Here is a 14,903-nt window from a genome sequence, read left to right as displayed (position 1 = left end):
CACGGTCTCGTAGGACACGGAGGTATAAAAGGAACCAGCGGAGCAGAACTACTTGCGGATTCTTAATCAGCGGTTCTATTGTGCTCTCTTGGCAATTCGTAGTCTCTTGTTCCCTCAGTCTGTTTCCTAGGTGTTCATGTTCCAGTCCCGAGTGCCCGTCCCGTCAGTTCCTCCCTCTTGTTCTCCAGTCCTGGTCCATAATTCCAGTCCGGTATTTCGTCACGTCTCGGGGTTGCGGTCATACTCGCAGAGTAGCGTTTCACTGTTCACCGTAGTTCAAACACCGTGTGTGTTTCCTGGTCTCGTGTTTCTTGTTTCACTTCCACCGAGTGTCTTACAGTACGCACAGTGCACTTTTAACATCACACTGCACATGAGGTCATTTTATATTTCGTCTGTGTTTGGACGTAATAGCAACGCGCGTCCGTGTCGGACTCCCGTCCGGACGCTACATTCCCTTTAATAGGGGACCAATACAGTGCGGAAGAAAACAACCCTTGTAGCCAGTCAGGTAAAATACTTTATTGATTCAATCAAGATTCAGATACATGCAGTATTGCCAGCAAGAGGGAGTCGCTAAGTGCTTCCGGGACCGAGATCAAAGCTTGCGTTGTCACTAATTTTGAAAAAAATTCGACCAAACTACAACTGACCATAAACTCTCTTAAAGCGAAGCATACTCCTTCACGCATTACGCCCATAATTTACACTGTGTGATATGTTTCTTGTACAGCAGTTTACAGGCAAGGGGGGGGTTAGCGTGAGCAGGAAAGTGAAAACCAGGGCTTTTCTGCTGCTTTACTGGATGAGGATGATGGAGACCAGGGGTACCAGCAGGATGAGGGCACCCAGGACTAGACGCTGAGCATCATTGCACAGGTTTCCGTCACAGCAGCTCACCTTTTCGTCCTTGTTTGCGAGCTGCCAGTGAATGGCTGCATGATCACAGTAGTGCTTAGAAGCACATCCTTTCGTGGTTTTGTTGCTTTCCTTAATGGTCACTTGAACCAAAACAGAAAAGGACAAAACAGAACTGATTCAAATCACAAATAAATGAATAAATAAATGTTGTTACCCTGGTATAGATTTAAAACATCTTTTAATCGACATAAGACAGTTTCACTAACAGAGAAATTATTGTGATGACCGTGACCGTTGTGGAGCAATATACTGCAGCAGGATTTCCCAAAAGCACACAAATTTAGAGTTGTCTAGGAGTGCGGTGGTGTGAGCTGCTGCCTTTTGGACCCAAAAGTTGCAGGTTCAGATCCTACCTCCGACTGGGACTGATACAGTTAATACAATAATTAATATTGGGAAACGTCACTAAAGTTAACTAGTGAAGTAACTGTATCCATTTTAATGGATTTCAGTGATATTTTAGCATACGTGAGTATCAATTTGGGGAATCGGGAATGCATACATTCTTTTTAACCTTTTTTAATTAAGTACAGGCATCCCCTGATATACAAACTCTGTTTATCCAAAACCGCAATATATTTTTATTTTTTATTAGTATTTTTATTTTTTACAAAGCACTCTTCTCACGCAGTGACACAGAACGCTTTAACATAGGCATACAGCAAGAAAAATTGATACAAACAAAGAAGACAGTCAACTAATGGCTACCATAGTGAAAAACTTATTATAGAGCTATAAGTATACCTACTGGCCACCGGGGAGAGGAACAAAAACTCCCAACTGAAGGTTGAGGGAGAAAAAAACCTCTGGGGGTCCACGGGCCAGTGGTTGCCCACCCCTCCTGGGCATTCTAGAACATAACAATTTGTAAGCCAGTATAACGGCTGTTGGCTTTTGATACCCAATTTCCGATTTGTGGAACATTAAATCAGTGCAACTAAATGTATCCGAAGACTGTTCAAAACGCTCGGAAGTGCAGCAATCTACTGTTGTCTGGTGCTTGCATCATGACATGTGACATGTAATGTTGCTTTGGAGAGAAGCTGCTGCTAAGTTAATGAATGTAAAAACGGGGAAAGCAAGGAAAAACAAGGAAAGGGCCATTTTAGTGATAGTTTGGGATTTTGTATGAGCCTGGAAAAACATTATATTTTTTTCCATTTGAAATAATGGAAAATAGGCTCTCGGTAATTCGCAGATTCGACAGCTGTAAGGTTCCCTGGAATAGATTAGTTTCGGATGTCAAAAGACAGCTGTATTACACGTACGAGAATTCACATTACAAGGGAATTTTTGGAAACGCATCGCCATCGCAGGCAGGGTGGAAGACTTTACTTACCTTTCAAGCAATAATGTTCATCTCCACGACAGTCGACAGTTCTTGTACAGTTGTCTTCGTTAATACAACCAAAACACTTTCTCCCATTTGGTGAATTGTTAATTTCTACAGAAACGGTAACACCAAGATAGCTTCTGTCAAACCGGCCTTAGACTAATGAAAAACACAGAGCATTAGATACATAACGCTGGCCGCAGATAAAAGGGCAGGTTGATGGGGAGTTTGAGAACCCCATCATTTATCGATCTTAGCTGGGATGACTTGAAAAATGATGTCTCTCATTTTCATATGTTTTATGAGCACATTTTACATCAAGGTTGAATTACAACCCTACTTTAAAAGTCATTCATGAGGAATAATTCACTTCGGTAACTTATAAAGTTACTTTTCAAATTCAGAATATCCTGCTTTACCAAGACATGATCATACTGTTTACTGCATTCATTTAAAGCATCTCTTTTGGTGCATGTTATCACGTATTATTTTACGTGAACCGTGTAAATTACCAGTGGAGATTCCAGTATTGCAGCGGTCAGTCTTGCAGCATTCGCTGTGCAGTACGGTCCTCTCGGGTCCCAAATTGAGTGAATAAGAGACACATTCCTGAGGTTTTACGCACTTGCTTTCACCTGTTTTACGAGACAGACAGTCCCCTGAAAAGCAGCAGAGACAGAATAAATTAGATTTTCATTTTAACAGGTCATTTAATTTTTATGAGACTCCAGAATTGAGCATATTACATGAAAAACATATTTACATGCAACATAAACCAGGAGTGATGATAAAAATGGCACAAGGTATCACATTATCGACCGGCCAGTATCAGTATGATGACAATAAAAGCTGTGCATCTGTTGTGTTTTTAAAGTGACAGCCATAATTTCAATGAAATCTTAATAAAATTCCAAACTCTGACACAAACTATATCTACACAGTTTCAACAAAGTAAAAGCCCTACACGAAAGTGTGCTTGGAAAGCCCAAGTGTTAAAAAGAGCAAAGAAATAGAAAAATATGAAGAGATGACATTTTTTCCCTTTCATTAAGACTATTTGTATGTCAGTCCTCCAGGAAAAATACTAAAAACTTATCAGATGCCACTTTGTTTTATTATGTTTTAAAAATACCATATTAGGTATTCATAAGTACTGGTTTTATTATAGTGCAGTTGCCCCCAGAATCCAGATTTCAAGACACTTCTAGTTTTAAAAGTGAAAATGATTGATTTATTTGTTTCTTGCAGTAGTGTCATAATCAGTGTGAGTGCGGTCTTACCGGTGTAAATAGCTAAAGTTGAACTTCCACACACATTGTCATTGTCCTGACATGTCACAGGGGTTGTGCATGATTCAGTAGCATCCGTGCCCTGAAAGCACTCAAGTGGATGACCTAAGAGAAACTGATCACATTTAGTAAAAGTGTTCATCAAAAAGATGTTGAAAAGCAGATTTTGCTTCTGGGACACAAAATGTCAAACAGCTGAAATGGACATGTAAATGGAAGGTAAGCTACGTCACACGCACAACATGCACAAGTGGGGTTGCGGCAAGCTGGAGCCAAAGCCAGCAACACAGGACACCAGTCTGCCCCAAGGAGGACTTGAACCCCAACCCCAACCCCAACCCCAACCCCACAGTGGGCCCCAGTCAAACCCGTTGCGCCACTAGGTACATTACAGTCCTGCGCTACCTGCTAGGAATTTAAGGTATAATTTATGACTCAAATTTATTTGTTAGACTTAACTCAATCTGAAAGACTTGCTTTTTATTCCAAGAAATTAAAGTGCACCCTCTCAACATCTGACACCCAGAAATGTGTCAATTCCTTCGTGTCCAGTAAGGTTCATTACTGCAGTTCGTTTCTCTCGGGAATCCCAATATACACCGTCTCCCCAGTTTGTCCCATCTGAAATGCAGCAGGTAGGATGTCACCGAAAATGTATATTATTTCAGTCTTTACACTGGCTGCGCATTACATGGATGGAGGCACCACCACATCTGACTCATATTGACCACTCGTGGTTTCCAGCACAGGGGAGGAACGAAGGTGGTTGTCAGCGCCTTCTTCCATACATGTCTAAGGGGTACAAACACAGAGAGAAACCCACAAACTCCGCACACCCTGAGCTCGATGCAAACCCCGACACCTACCGAGCAGCTCAGAATCTGCGAGGCACCAGCTTTACCCGCTGTGCTGCCGTCTGTCCCCACCCCCTCTCACCAGCCACATAAAAAATATGTAATGAGCTATGAACTCACATTAACAAAAATACCTTCCAGAAACAGCGATTTCAATTCAAAATATGAGTCTTGGTGAAACTCGGAATAAGTGATTACACTTACATTATGAGAATTTCCTCCTTACACACACACACACACACACCATCCGAGGCCGCTTGTCCCATGGGGGATCGCGGGGAACCGGCCCAGTGGCGTGGGGCGTGAGGCTGGGGACAGACACACACACACCCAGGGCGGGACGCCAGTCCGTCGTAGGGCACCCGAAGCGGGACTCGAACCCCAGACCCACCAGAGAGCAGGACCCAGCCAAATCCACTGTGTCACTGTGCCCCCCCTCCTCCTTAGGTAGCATCTTAATATTATATATACATATATATGTATAATTTTTTAAAAAATTTACTCAATGATTTTTGTGATGTGATTTTGCTGTCTGAGTGCAATAGAATAGAGATTTCACTTCAGCTCGGTCTGTGGAGTTTGCATGGGTTTCCTCCAGGTGCTCTGGTTTCCTCCCACAGTCCAAATATATGTGATTCTGGTTAATTGGTGACTGACTTGCCCTTGGTGAGTGTATGTACACGTGAACACATGTGGCTATCCTGCAATGCATTCTCTAACCTGGTGTTCTGTGCTTCTGGGAGAGGCTCGGGACCATTGCAACCCTGACTTGGACAAGCAGTTCAACAAAAGTGAGTGAGAGTGAGCATGCAGGAGCAGCATATCAAAATGGTTTAAAATAAAAGAGAAAGATATAAGGGTTGTAGGGGGTGCGGTGGCGCAGTGGGTTGGACCGCAGTCCTGCTCTCCGGTGAGTCTGGGGTTCGAGTCCCGCTTGGGGTGCCTTGTGACGGACTGGCGTCCCGTCCTGGGTGTGTCCCCTTCCCCCTCCGGCCTTACGCCCTGTGTTGCCGGGTAGGCTCCGGTTCCCCGTGACCCCGTAAGGGACAAGCGGTTCTGACAATGTGTGTGTGTGTGATATAAGGGTTACAACTCCAAAGCAAAGAAATTTACAATAAATGTCAGAATTAAAAAAAATTACTACGATACGGTCTTATAAGTCATTATGCTATAAAACTGTAACAATAAATGAGCAATGAAAATGAAATGAAAAATGAACAATTAATGCAGCAATAAATTAACAAAAGAATCCATCTAATGTCATTAATTGCTTATCCGGTATAGGGCCACGGTGGTCTGGAAACAAATGGCTTAAGCAGGGTACACCATGGACGGCACACTAGTCTATCAAAGGGCAATGGCACACACGAACACACTCCTTCACCAACACATATACAGGTGGTCCCCAATTTACGATGGTTCGACTTGCGATTTTTTCGACTTAGCGATAGACGTGTAGCAGAAACCGTACTTCGAATTTTGGTATTTTCCTGGGCAAGTGATACGTGGAGCGATACTCTCTTGCGATGCTAGGCAGCACCAGTCATCTGCATCTCCCAGTCTGTCCCGCAGAGGTGTGTATTAGGCGTACTAAATGCATTTTCGACTTACGATGTTTTCGATTTATGATGGGTTTCGGGGAACGTAACCCCATCGTAAATTGGGGAGCACCTACAAAAGGTATGGGTCACTTTTTGGTCGCCACTTAACCGGAAACATGTCTTTGGACTGTGGGAGCAAACTGGAGCACCAGGAGAAGACCGACTTGAACATGGGGAAAAGATTCAAACTCTTTACGCACAGACTGAACCAGATTCAAACCCATAGCCCATGAGCTATAAGGCACCAGACTACCTGCTGTGCCACCATGCCACCCGACAATAAAAGAGAACAACAGAGAAAATAAAAGCAAGATAGATTGTAAGCGCAAAATAAAGGGATAGAAATAAAAGAAGTAGAACACAAATTGACTCCATGAGAACGTCTTGTCCACGGAAACCACCTAGTTCTCAGAAATGTTACCCTGCGAAGTACTGACAGGATGAGGTTTTGAGGTTTTTCGAGGTTTAAAATGAAAATTCAAACTTGCTGTCCCTTCAGTCATACTCAAGAAAATATAAAATCACAATTGTCTTTCTTTTCACTCTTTACTTTGCATTTACATTTTTACGTTTTATTCGGCATTTCGAACGAACGGTTCATTGTTGCACCACATTTATTCTTTATATAGCATTTGGAAACTAAATATCAAATGGATTTTGCTTTTCCTCATGCAGAGCTGCAGAAGTCCACGGCTTGTTGCCTTATGTTAATCTAACTGTGTAAATTTCCTTGGATAAGGGCTTCAACTTAATAAAGAATGCTAATAATAATTTCTAAAAAAATCTTACTTATTTACATGTATTAATCTCAATGAATACACTTCAATAAGTGTGGTTGAGAAAATTTTCACTTACTGGCTTATAAACACTTAAGGGGATTATTCCAAAGCCACAAACTGTTGACCAATTGAAGAACCATGTTTATGACCTTTATAAACCTCTTCTATTCTTCGGATGGAGCATCTTCTAAACAGTGCTTCTTATGGGCATGTGAAGCCATAAATGGTTATTTCAATATACCCATGCATTTAAAAATGACAAATTTCAATATGTTACAGAATTAGTAACTTTAGGTTTAGCCATATGATAAGTAATTTGTAAATGAAAGAATTTTTTTAAACACCGTACAAGGAGACGAACTCAACAGAATTAAATATGAGGCCGAAAGCTCGTCTATGAACTCGTCTGTTCATCATATTCAAGAAAGTTATGACAAATCGGTTGTAGCCTTTACCGGTGGAAAAGAGGGTGCCTGCCAGGATGAGACTGAGGAGAAGATTCATCTTGATGAGTCTGTAGGAGACAGTAGAAGAGTCTGGTTCTCAGAACAACTGTTCAGATGGCTTGCCTTTAAAAACGGTGAACATTTTTTGCAAGAGAAAGATGAGTATGATGCCAATAGCCTGAGGCCAATCAGAAGGGATCTTGAATCTGGTTGAGAGCCAATCAGACTGAACATCATACACTTTTTAAACATGTACTAAAAACGTCTGTAAATGTAACTTTCCATCCGACGTTTAACTAACTTGTTGTGGTGTGAAAATTTGATCTAAACATGACCTAAACATACACCGATGAGCATTACATTGAAACCACTGACAGGTGAAGTGAATAACATTGATTATCTCCTTACAATGGCACCTGTCAAGGGGTGGGATATATTAGGCAGAAAGTGTAGTCAGCTCTTGAAGTTGATGTGTTGGAAGCAGGAAAAATGGGCAAGCGTCAGGATCTGAGCGCCTTTGACAAGGGTCAAACTGCGATGGCTAGACGGCTGGGTCAGAGCATCTCCAAAACGGCAGGTCTTGCGGGGCGTTCCCGGTACGCGGCGGTTAGTACCGACCGAAAGTGGTCCGAAGAAGGACAACGGGTGAACCGGCGACAGGGTCATGGGCGCCCAAGCCTTATTGATGCGCTTGTGGGGAACGAAGGCTAGCATGCAAGGTGCCGAGTCATACCTGTCCCATAGTGACCGCTCGCATGGTTTTCAAGGTAAGTCAAGGGAGGAACAGAGGTTGGTCGCAGAAGAGCTACTGTAGCACAAATTGCTGAAAACCTTAATGCTGGCCATGATAGAAAGGTGTCAGAACACACAGTGCATCGCACCTTGCTGTGTATGGGGCAGCGTAGCCGCAGGCTGGTCAGAGTGCCCATGCTGACCCCTGTCCACCCTCGAAAGCACCTACAATAGACACGTGAGCGTCAGAACTGGACCACAGAGCAACGGAAGAAGGTGGCCTGGTCTGAGGAACCGCGTGTTCTTTTAGATCCTGTGGATGGCCAGGTGCGTGTGCGTCGTTTTCCTGAAGAAGAGATGGCAGCTGGATGCACTATGGGAAGAAGTCAAGCTGGCGGAGGCAGTGCGACACTCTGGCCAATGTTCTGCTGGGAAACCTCGGGTTCTGGCATTCATGTGGATGTTACTTTGACACGTACCACCTACCTAAAGATCGTTGCAGTTCACGTACAACCCTTCATGGCAACGGTATTCCCTGATGACAGTGGTCCTGCCGCACTGCAGAAATTGTTCAGGAATGGTTTAGGAACATGGCAAAGAGTTCAAGGTGTGGACTTGGCCTCCCAATTCCTCAGAGCTCAGTCCGATCAAGCATCTGTGTGATGTGCTGGAAAAACAAGTCCGATCCATGGAGACCCCCCACCTCGCAACTTAAAGGATCTGCTGCTAATGTCTTGGTGACAGATACCACAGGACACCTTCAGAGGTCTTGTGGAGTCCATGCCTCGACGGGTCAGAGCTGTTTTGGCTGCACGAGGGGGACCTACACAATATTAGGCAGGTGCTTTAAATGTTTTGGCTGATCGGTGTATGCCTTTATGATAATGCATGATTTAAAGTCAAAATGTATGCTTAGAATACTTTGTGACTTAACTCAGTGGAAAAGTACTGTCAAACAAACTTGTGATACCCAGAAGTGAGTAAACATATGCAGGTCAGCGTGGTTTCTGCAGGTGCAAGAGATGATGAGAAATAAGGTTAACAAGAACAGTGTTAACCACTTGTGCTTCACAGGCAAAAAGCAGAAACCGATAAGAAGGTCCTGAGAACAAAGAAGTGGAAAGTTTCCAATATGCCTGTTTTTACACCCTGAAATGAATTATGTATGAGTTTTGCAAATAAAGGAAGGCAGCAGGGACTGACTGAAGAGAGAGCCAAATGAGCGATGTTCTCCCGCCGGAACCGTCACTTCCGAAAACACAGATGTGTCTCGGGTCTCTACCCATCTTAGGTCTTTTCCGCTTAGTGTCTTTGTCTCATATCGTCTTCTTGAACTTTTCTGGAAAGTGCGTTCAATGTCCCTGTGGTTGTCCAGGGGCACAGTGGAGAGAATTTTCTTCCATATTGTCTTCTCACATTTGTAGGTACTGACCCAGATTCCCTTGAATCTAGACTGAATGGATACAATAGTTTGACAAGCAGTTAATAACAACAGGTGCTTAGTTTTAGTTTGCGTTATTTACCCTTTAGAGACCAGATTAACAGAAAAAGGCAAAAGTATGAAAATGCCATATTTCCGAGATTTGCTTTGTATGTTTTGCATGTTTTCTTTGTGAGCGTCTGAAGTGTACGACACATAACAGCTATGACAGAGCTGAACAAGTACGGGTATACAGCTATACAGTATAATAGAGTAATGAAGATAAACTGCTTTGTTATGATGTTTTATGATAAATAACTACTTGAGTAATTGTGTTCTTTTTAATGGGATTTGGTGATACTTCAGAGTAAGTAAGTGATGGTGATCAGGAACAAATAAACATTAAAACTACACACACACACTTTCTGAACTGCTTGTCCCATAGGGGGAACCGGAGCCTAACCCGGCAACTCAGGGCGTAAGGCCGGAGGGGGAGGGGACGCACCCAGGACGGGACGCCAGTCCATCGCAAAGCGCCCCAAGCGGGACTCGAACCCCAGATCCACCGGAGAACAGGACCCGGTTCAACCCACTGTGCCACCGTGCCCCCTCTACATTAAAACATTTTTTTTGTTTTTTTTTTTTTTTAAATTTTAGAGTTCACCTTGCAAAGTGTTTTTCAGGAATATATTACATTAGCAAGGTGGGCGGAAGGCAGTGTCTGATTTCAGCATCATATGGCAACTAAAACATTTTAAATTACTGTACTGTGCTTCTGCTTTAATGTCAGACACGAGAAGGGAGATGAAATAGCTCTTTACTACATTCATTTGCGAAACCAGTGTAAATGAGGAAGGAGTGCGTTTTTCACCTACCTGGGGGTGTTGTACAACATTTCGTCAATAGTCTTTGGGTGTTTGAAGTGGTATTAGAGGTGTTCGTTTTAAGCGCAGTTAATTTTGCCGTTTTTTGGGACAAAACCATAAGTCCGTTCACTAGTCCCACATATCCGGTGACATCTTGGTCCAGACACACACCAGCCCACCGCAAACCCAACGCAAAACTGCCACGAATGCAAACTTTAACATCGGTGTAAAGAAAACCGAGCTATTTATTAAAGCCCGTATCCCACGCGCAGGAGGTACGGAACCGAAAGGCTACAGATTCTCAGTTTGCTACGATCACCTGTAAATTTCCTCTCAGACTCGAATCTATTTACAGCTACCCATCCAACGTGCGCCTGCAAGAAATGGAGCTTCAGAATTCATGTGTCTGTATCTAAAGCTCTTTGTCTGTTGTCGAGTGCACTTCCGTTTGCTCCGAGTTACTCCGGTGGAAAGCATCCACTAAATAAATTAGTGTAAATCTAGATTTGCTGTATATGCAACGGAAGCGAAAGAAAAGAAGCGGGTGGAGATGGTAGAGATGAGTAACTCAGAGAAGAATCATTAAGCAAACTCCTGCATCTGAAAGCGAACCAATTTTGCAGAGGTGCTAGTGCCTGTGCTGTAAGGTAAAACTGGGTTAATTTCATTTTATTTTCAGATTTACGTTTCACTTTGCATCTAATTTAGCTTTAGAGTTTACAATAAATACATAAATGTTTATATCATAATCTCCCGATGCGCATCAAAAGTGGCCCTTGCGTGTAACTCCCTATTCACCTTGTATAAAAAGTATAAATACGTCAGTTTGTTGTTAAACCCAAAGCCTGTTCCCACATACAACTGCCTCAAGAACCAAGAATTTCTTCATTCGGACTGAATAATTCCTAATAATCTACAGACACAGAAGTACCGTCGTGCTGAGTTTTGTCTTCTTTTACAGCTATATATTCACAATGTTTGTGCATCATCTGAAAATATGTGTAAGGATAAAAAAAAAGCAGAATTCAATTTGTTCCTTAAAGTCTGTCACTACGAGAAATTATTGCAAAGTTCTGAGTTGTTTACTTTGCAAATGAAGTTGTCCGCATTGCTTATTTACTGCCGCTGAATGCCTGTTTATTTGGGTCACACAGAAGAATACCAAAGCAACAATCAGGTTTTATGTGAGAAAATGTATTTTATTTCAAGCTGCATTCAGACAAGTACCATAGGAGACAAAATCTTTTTATTCATTAATCACTACTAAAAAGGTACATTGAACTCGTCATTAAGATAATGAGTAGAAATTATTGGAAAACAGGGTGCAGGTGCGCAAGTGCCACGGCTTCATGCTCAAGCCCTCTCAGGGCTCCTTCACGGTGAATGACGCCCCAGCCTGGCGGATAGGTGGCGCGGAGATCCCCAGGGTCGGTCCGGAGGATGCGGTGAAGTATTTGGGCGTCAAGGTCAGCCCGTGGAGCGGAGTGTTGAAGCCGGACCTATCGAGCCAGCTGCAGGCCTGGATGGACAGTATCGGGAAAGCACCGCTGAAGCCCTGGCAGAAAGTGGTGGTCCTGAACTCCTTCACCGTCCCGAGGCTGATCTACCTGCTGGACCATTGCGATTGCCCGGGGACCACACTGGCCGCATTGGACGGGTTAATAAGAAAGGCCGCGAGGAGTTGGTTGCGCCTCCCGGCCTCGATTTGCAACGGCATCCTGTATTCGCGACAGACAGACGGTGGCTTGGGAGTGGCGAAGCTGGAGAGCCTAATCCCGTCCATCCAAGCGCGTCGGCTGTACCGACTCGCCAACTCTGCGGACGAGTTGACGAGGACTGCGGTACGGGCCTTGGGGGCAGAACGCGAGTTCCAGAGACTGTGGGCCAGAGCGGGCGGGACGGAGCAGGACAGGCCGCGGCTGTCGTGCGACAACGAGATCCCACCCGAAGACGTGGCCAGGTGTCCGGTCCCGTGCGACTGGAGGCGTGCGGAAGCGGTCAGGTGGGGGGCGTTCCCCCTGCAGGGGAGGGGTGTGGCGGGGTTCTGGGGAGACCCCGTCAGCAATGCGTGGCTGTCGAGACCGCGCGGGTTTCGGGAGCGTTCAGAAAATGTGTGTGTGTGTGTGTGTGTGTGTGTGTGTGTATTTAAAAGAGCGGTTGCTGGGGTTATCATGGTCTGAAATGCATCAGTATTACCACACGAGTTCTTTCTGTTGTTTCTGGTTCTCATGTTAGACTGTTATTAGCATGAGGTTTTGACCAGAGCTTAGATCATTAGATGCCAAAGTTACACCTCCTGCCCCCGTTTATATATAGTATGTTTCTGATATCACGTCTGGGCTGCTTAATTTTAAAAATTGCCCATTTGTAATAAGATACAAGCTAGGGAATGTAATTTACATGTTTTACATATTTATTTTGTGGTATTTCAAACGTTTAGCCTCAGTGCTGTGTATGGAGTAATAATGCATTCCCAGCCCATCTGAAAAACCCGAAACCAATTGTTCCAAATATCACTAAAACATTGTAAAACACCTATAAAACTGTCAATCCATGATTTCAACGTGGAAAAAAAACACTTGATTATCAAATGGTTAATGAGGTCACCAACGGGTATGTTTCTAGAAAGTATGTCTCAGACTAATTGTGTTTTATGTATATCCAGTAGACTGCAATGAAAATTCAATTCACTAATTGAAGAGGAGAACAGAGCAGAGGGAGGAGAAAGGAGGCTCGGCAGTCATTCTTGCACTCGTGCTGCACAATTCATCTTGTCATTTATACATTTAGCAGACACTTTTCTCCAAAGCGACTTCCAGTGAATCAGCCCACACACCTTATTCACCGCAGTGACTTACACTGCTAGATACACTACTTACACTGGGTCACTCATCCGTACATTATTAGAACACACACACTCTGCATCACTCACACACTATGGGTAAGCTTCAACAACATGTCTTTGGACTGTGGGAGGAAACCAGAGCACTGAGAGGAAACCCACGCAGACAAGGGGAGAACATGAAAGCTCCACACAGACCGAGCAGGGATCGAACCCATGTTTTCATGCACTACCTAGGCACTGTAAGACAGCAGCGCCACTCACTGTGCCACCCACTCAAAGAGAAAGTGAACATGAGACAGGAAATAGCTGATGCCACACTAGAACCAGCTACAGTACTGCATTTATCATCATCTACATTTCACTTTGAAATTTTTCTTTTTGTACATGCTTCAGATAAATTTTGTTATATTTATTTTTCGTTTGGATTTCGAAAATTGGGTTTCAAGAGCCATGAGCCATTATACTGAAATTTATGAAGAAAACAGTTAATAAATGAAGAGATGTATTCTGCACTTGGATCCACAAACCTACTCTTGTTAGTGTCATCACACACAGACTCTCATCACATGGGCAGCTTACTATAATTAAGCGGATGCAGTTACATGAGAGCATTCACTGAGATATATGAAGTACAAAAATACACAAATGTGCAGCATGTGAGTTCACCAATACCTTTACAGTCAGTGAAACAGCTCCAACTTGAGTCACATTCAGAAGTTAGAGTGAGGAAAAAAAAGAAGCCGGAATAAGCAACTTAACACATACTACACATTATCCATATTGTACCCAAAGGAAATGCACTTCATTTTTGAGTGATACAAATAAATCGCACCATATTCTCAGGGTAATAAAAATTACCTAGCTGCAGAAATCAGTGTAACGTTGTATGTTACTGTAAAAAAAGGATCAAATAAATAAATAAATGAATGGCAGTTTAGAATAATTTAGGAAGGTTAGGAATAGAGTTCATTGGAAGTCGCTTTGGAGAAAAGCATCTGCTAAATAAATGTAAGTTAAATGTGCAGCAGCTGCACAACAATTTGCACAGCCCTTTCTACGAAGATCCAGCTTCTGCTGTACAGATCGAACAACCCTTCAGCACTTTCATCTTTCTCCTCCATTCTGGAGCTATAAAAGGGAGTATCTAGGTAGTATCTTAAAACATGAGTGTTACAGGACCATATCAGTTATTGCTATTGTTGTTGCTGCTGCTGCTGTATGGCTTTCTGAATAACAGCTTCCAATATTGCATGAGTACTTGATTTATATAATCATATTTTTGTGCAGCATCAGTCTTTTTACTCCCATGGTCTTCATTGTGTAATTATGAGTGTTACTCCAGGGTTTATCTCACGTGGTGTCCAACACTTCCTGCTATCGACTCACGATCCCCTTCAGTCTAATACCCTGGATGGATCGTCCAACTGGGAATGCGGTTAATAACAGCTGGTGGATGGAAAGATGTCGGAATTGTGGCGATAAATCACAATAGGCCAACTTCTTTGACCTCAGGCATTCTAGATGGACTAAATAGAAGAACTTGTACGAAACCGGTGAAATCATTTAATTTCAATACAGTCACACAAATCACACTCCATCCTGTTGGCACTCAAATCAAAGTATCATTTAGTAATAAAAATGACAGACTATGAATAGAGTGTGGAGAAAAAACAATGAAATCATTTTCCAGTAAATGCTGTCCTAAGAAAAGAACAATATCTATTTATTGTTCTTTTCTTAGAACAGCATTTACTGGAAAATGAAAATTATGATTTCATCGTTTTTTTCTCCACACTCTATTCATTAAAATAATGCAA

General features: G+C 43.0%; 1 protein-coding gene across 1 annotated transcript; it reads right to left on the bottom strand.

Annotated features, from left to right (window-relative positions):
• Positions 1–484: 484 nt before the first annotated feature.
• LOC108940637 (phospholipase A2 inhibitor and Ly6/PLAUR domain-containing protein-like) lies at positions 485–10,503 on the bottom strand. Its single transcript, XM_029245948.1, has 6 exons — positions 10,251–10,503; positions 7,233–7,291; positions 3,535–3,648; positions 2,767–2,913; positions 2,261–2,365; positions 485–1,001 (listed from the first exon to the last, which is right to left on the bottom strand). The coding sequence occupies exons 1-6, from the start codon at positions 10,268–10,270 to the stop codon at positions 799–801; spliced, it is 648 nt and encodes a 215-aa protein (XP_029101781.1). The 5' UTR covers positions 10,271–10,503; the 3' UTR covers positions 485–798.
• Positions 10,504–14,903: the final 4,400 nt, after the last annotated feature.

This window comes from Scleropages formosus, chromosome 18, assembly GCF_900964775.1.
Source record: "Scleropages formosus chromosome 18, fSclFor1.1, whole genome shotgun sequence".
Classification (NCBI taxonomy): domain Eukaryota; kingdom Metazoa; phylum Chordata; class Actinopteri; order Osteoglossiformes; family Osteoglossidae; genus Scleropages; species Scleropages formosus.
The sequence above is the reverse complement of the archived record's forward strand: the minus strand, read 5'-3'. Positions and strand labels throughout refer to the sequence as shown.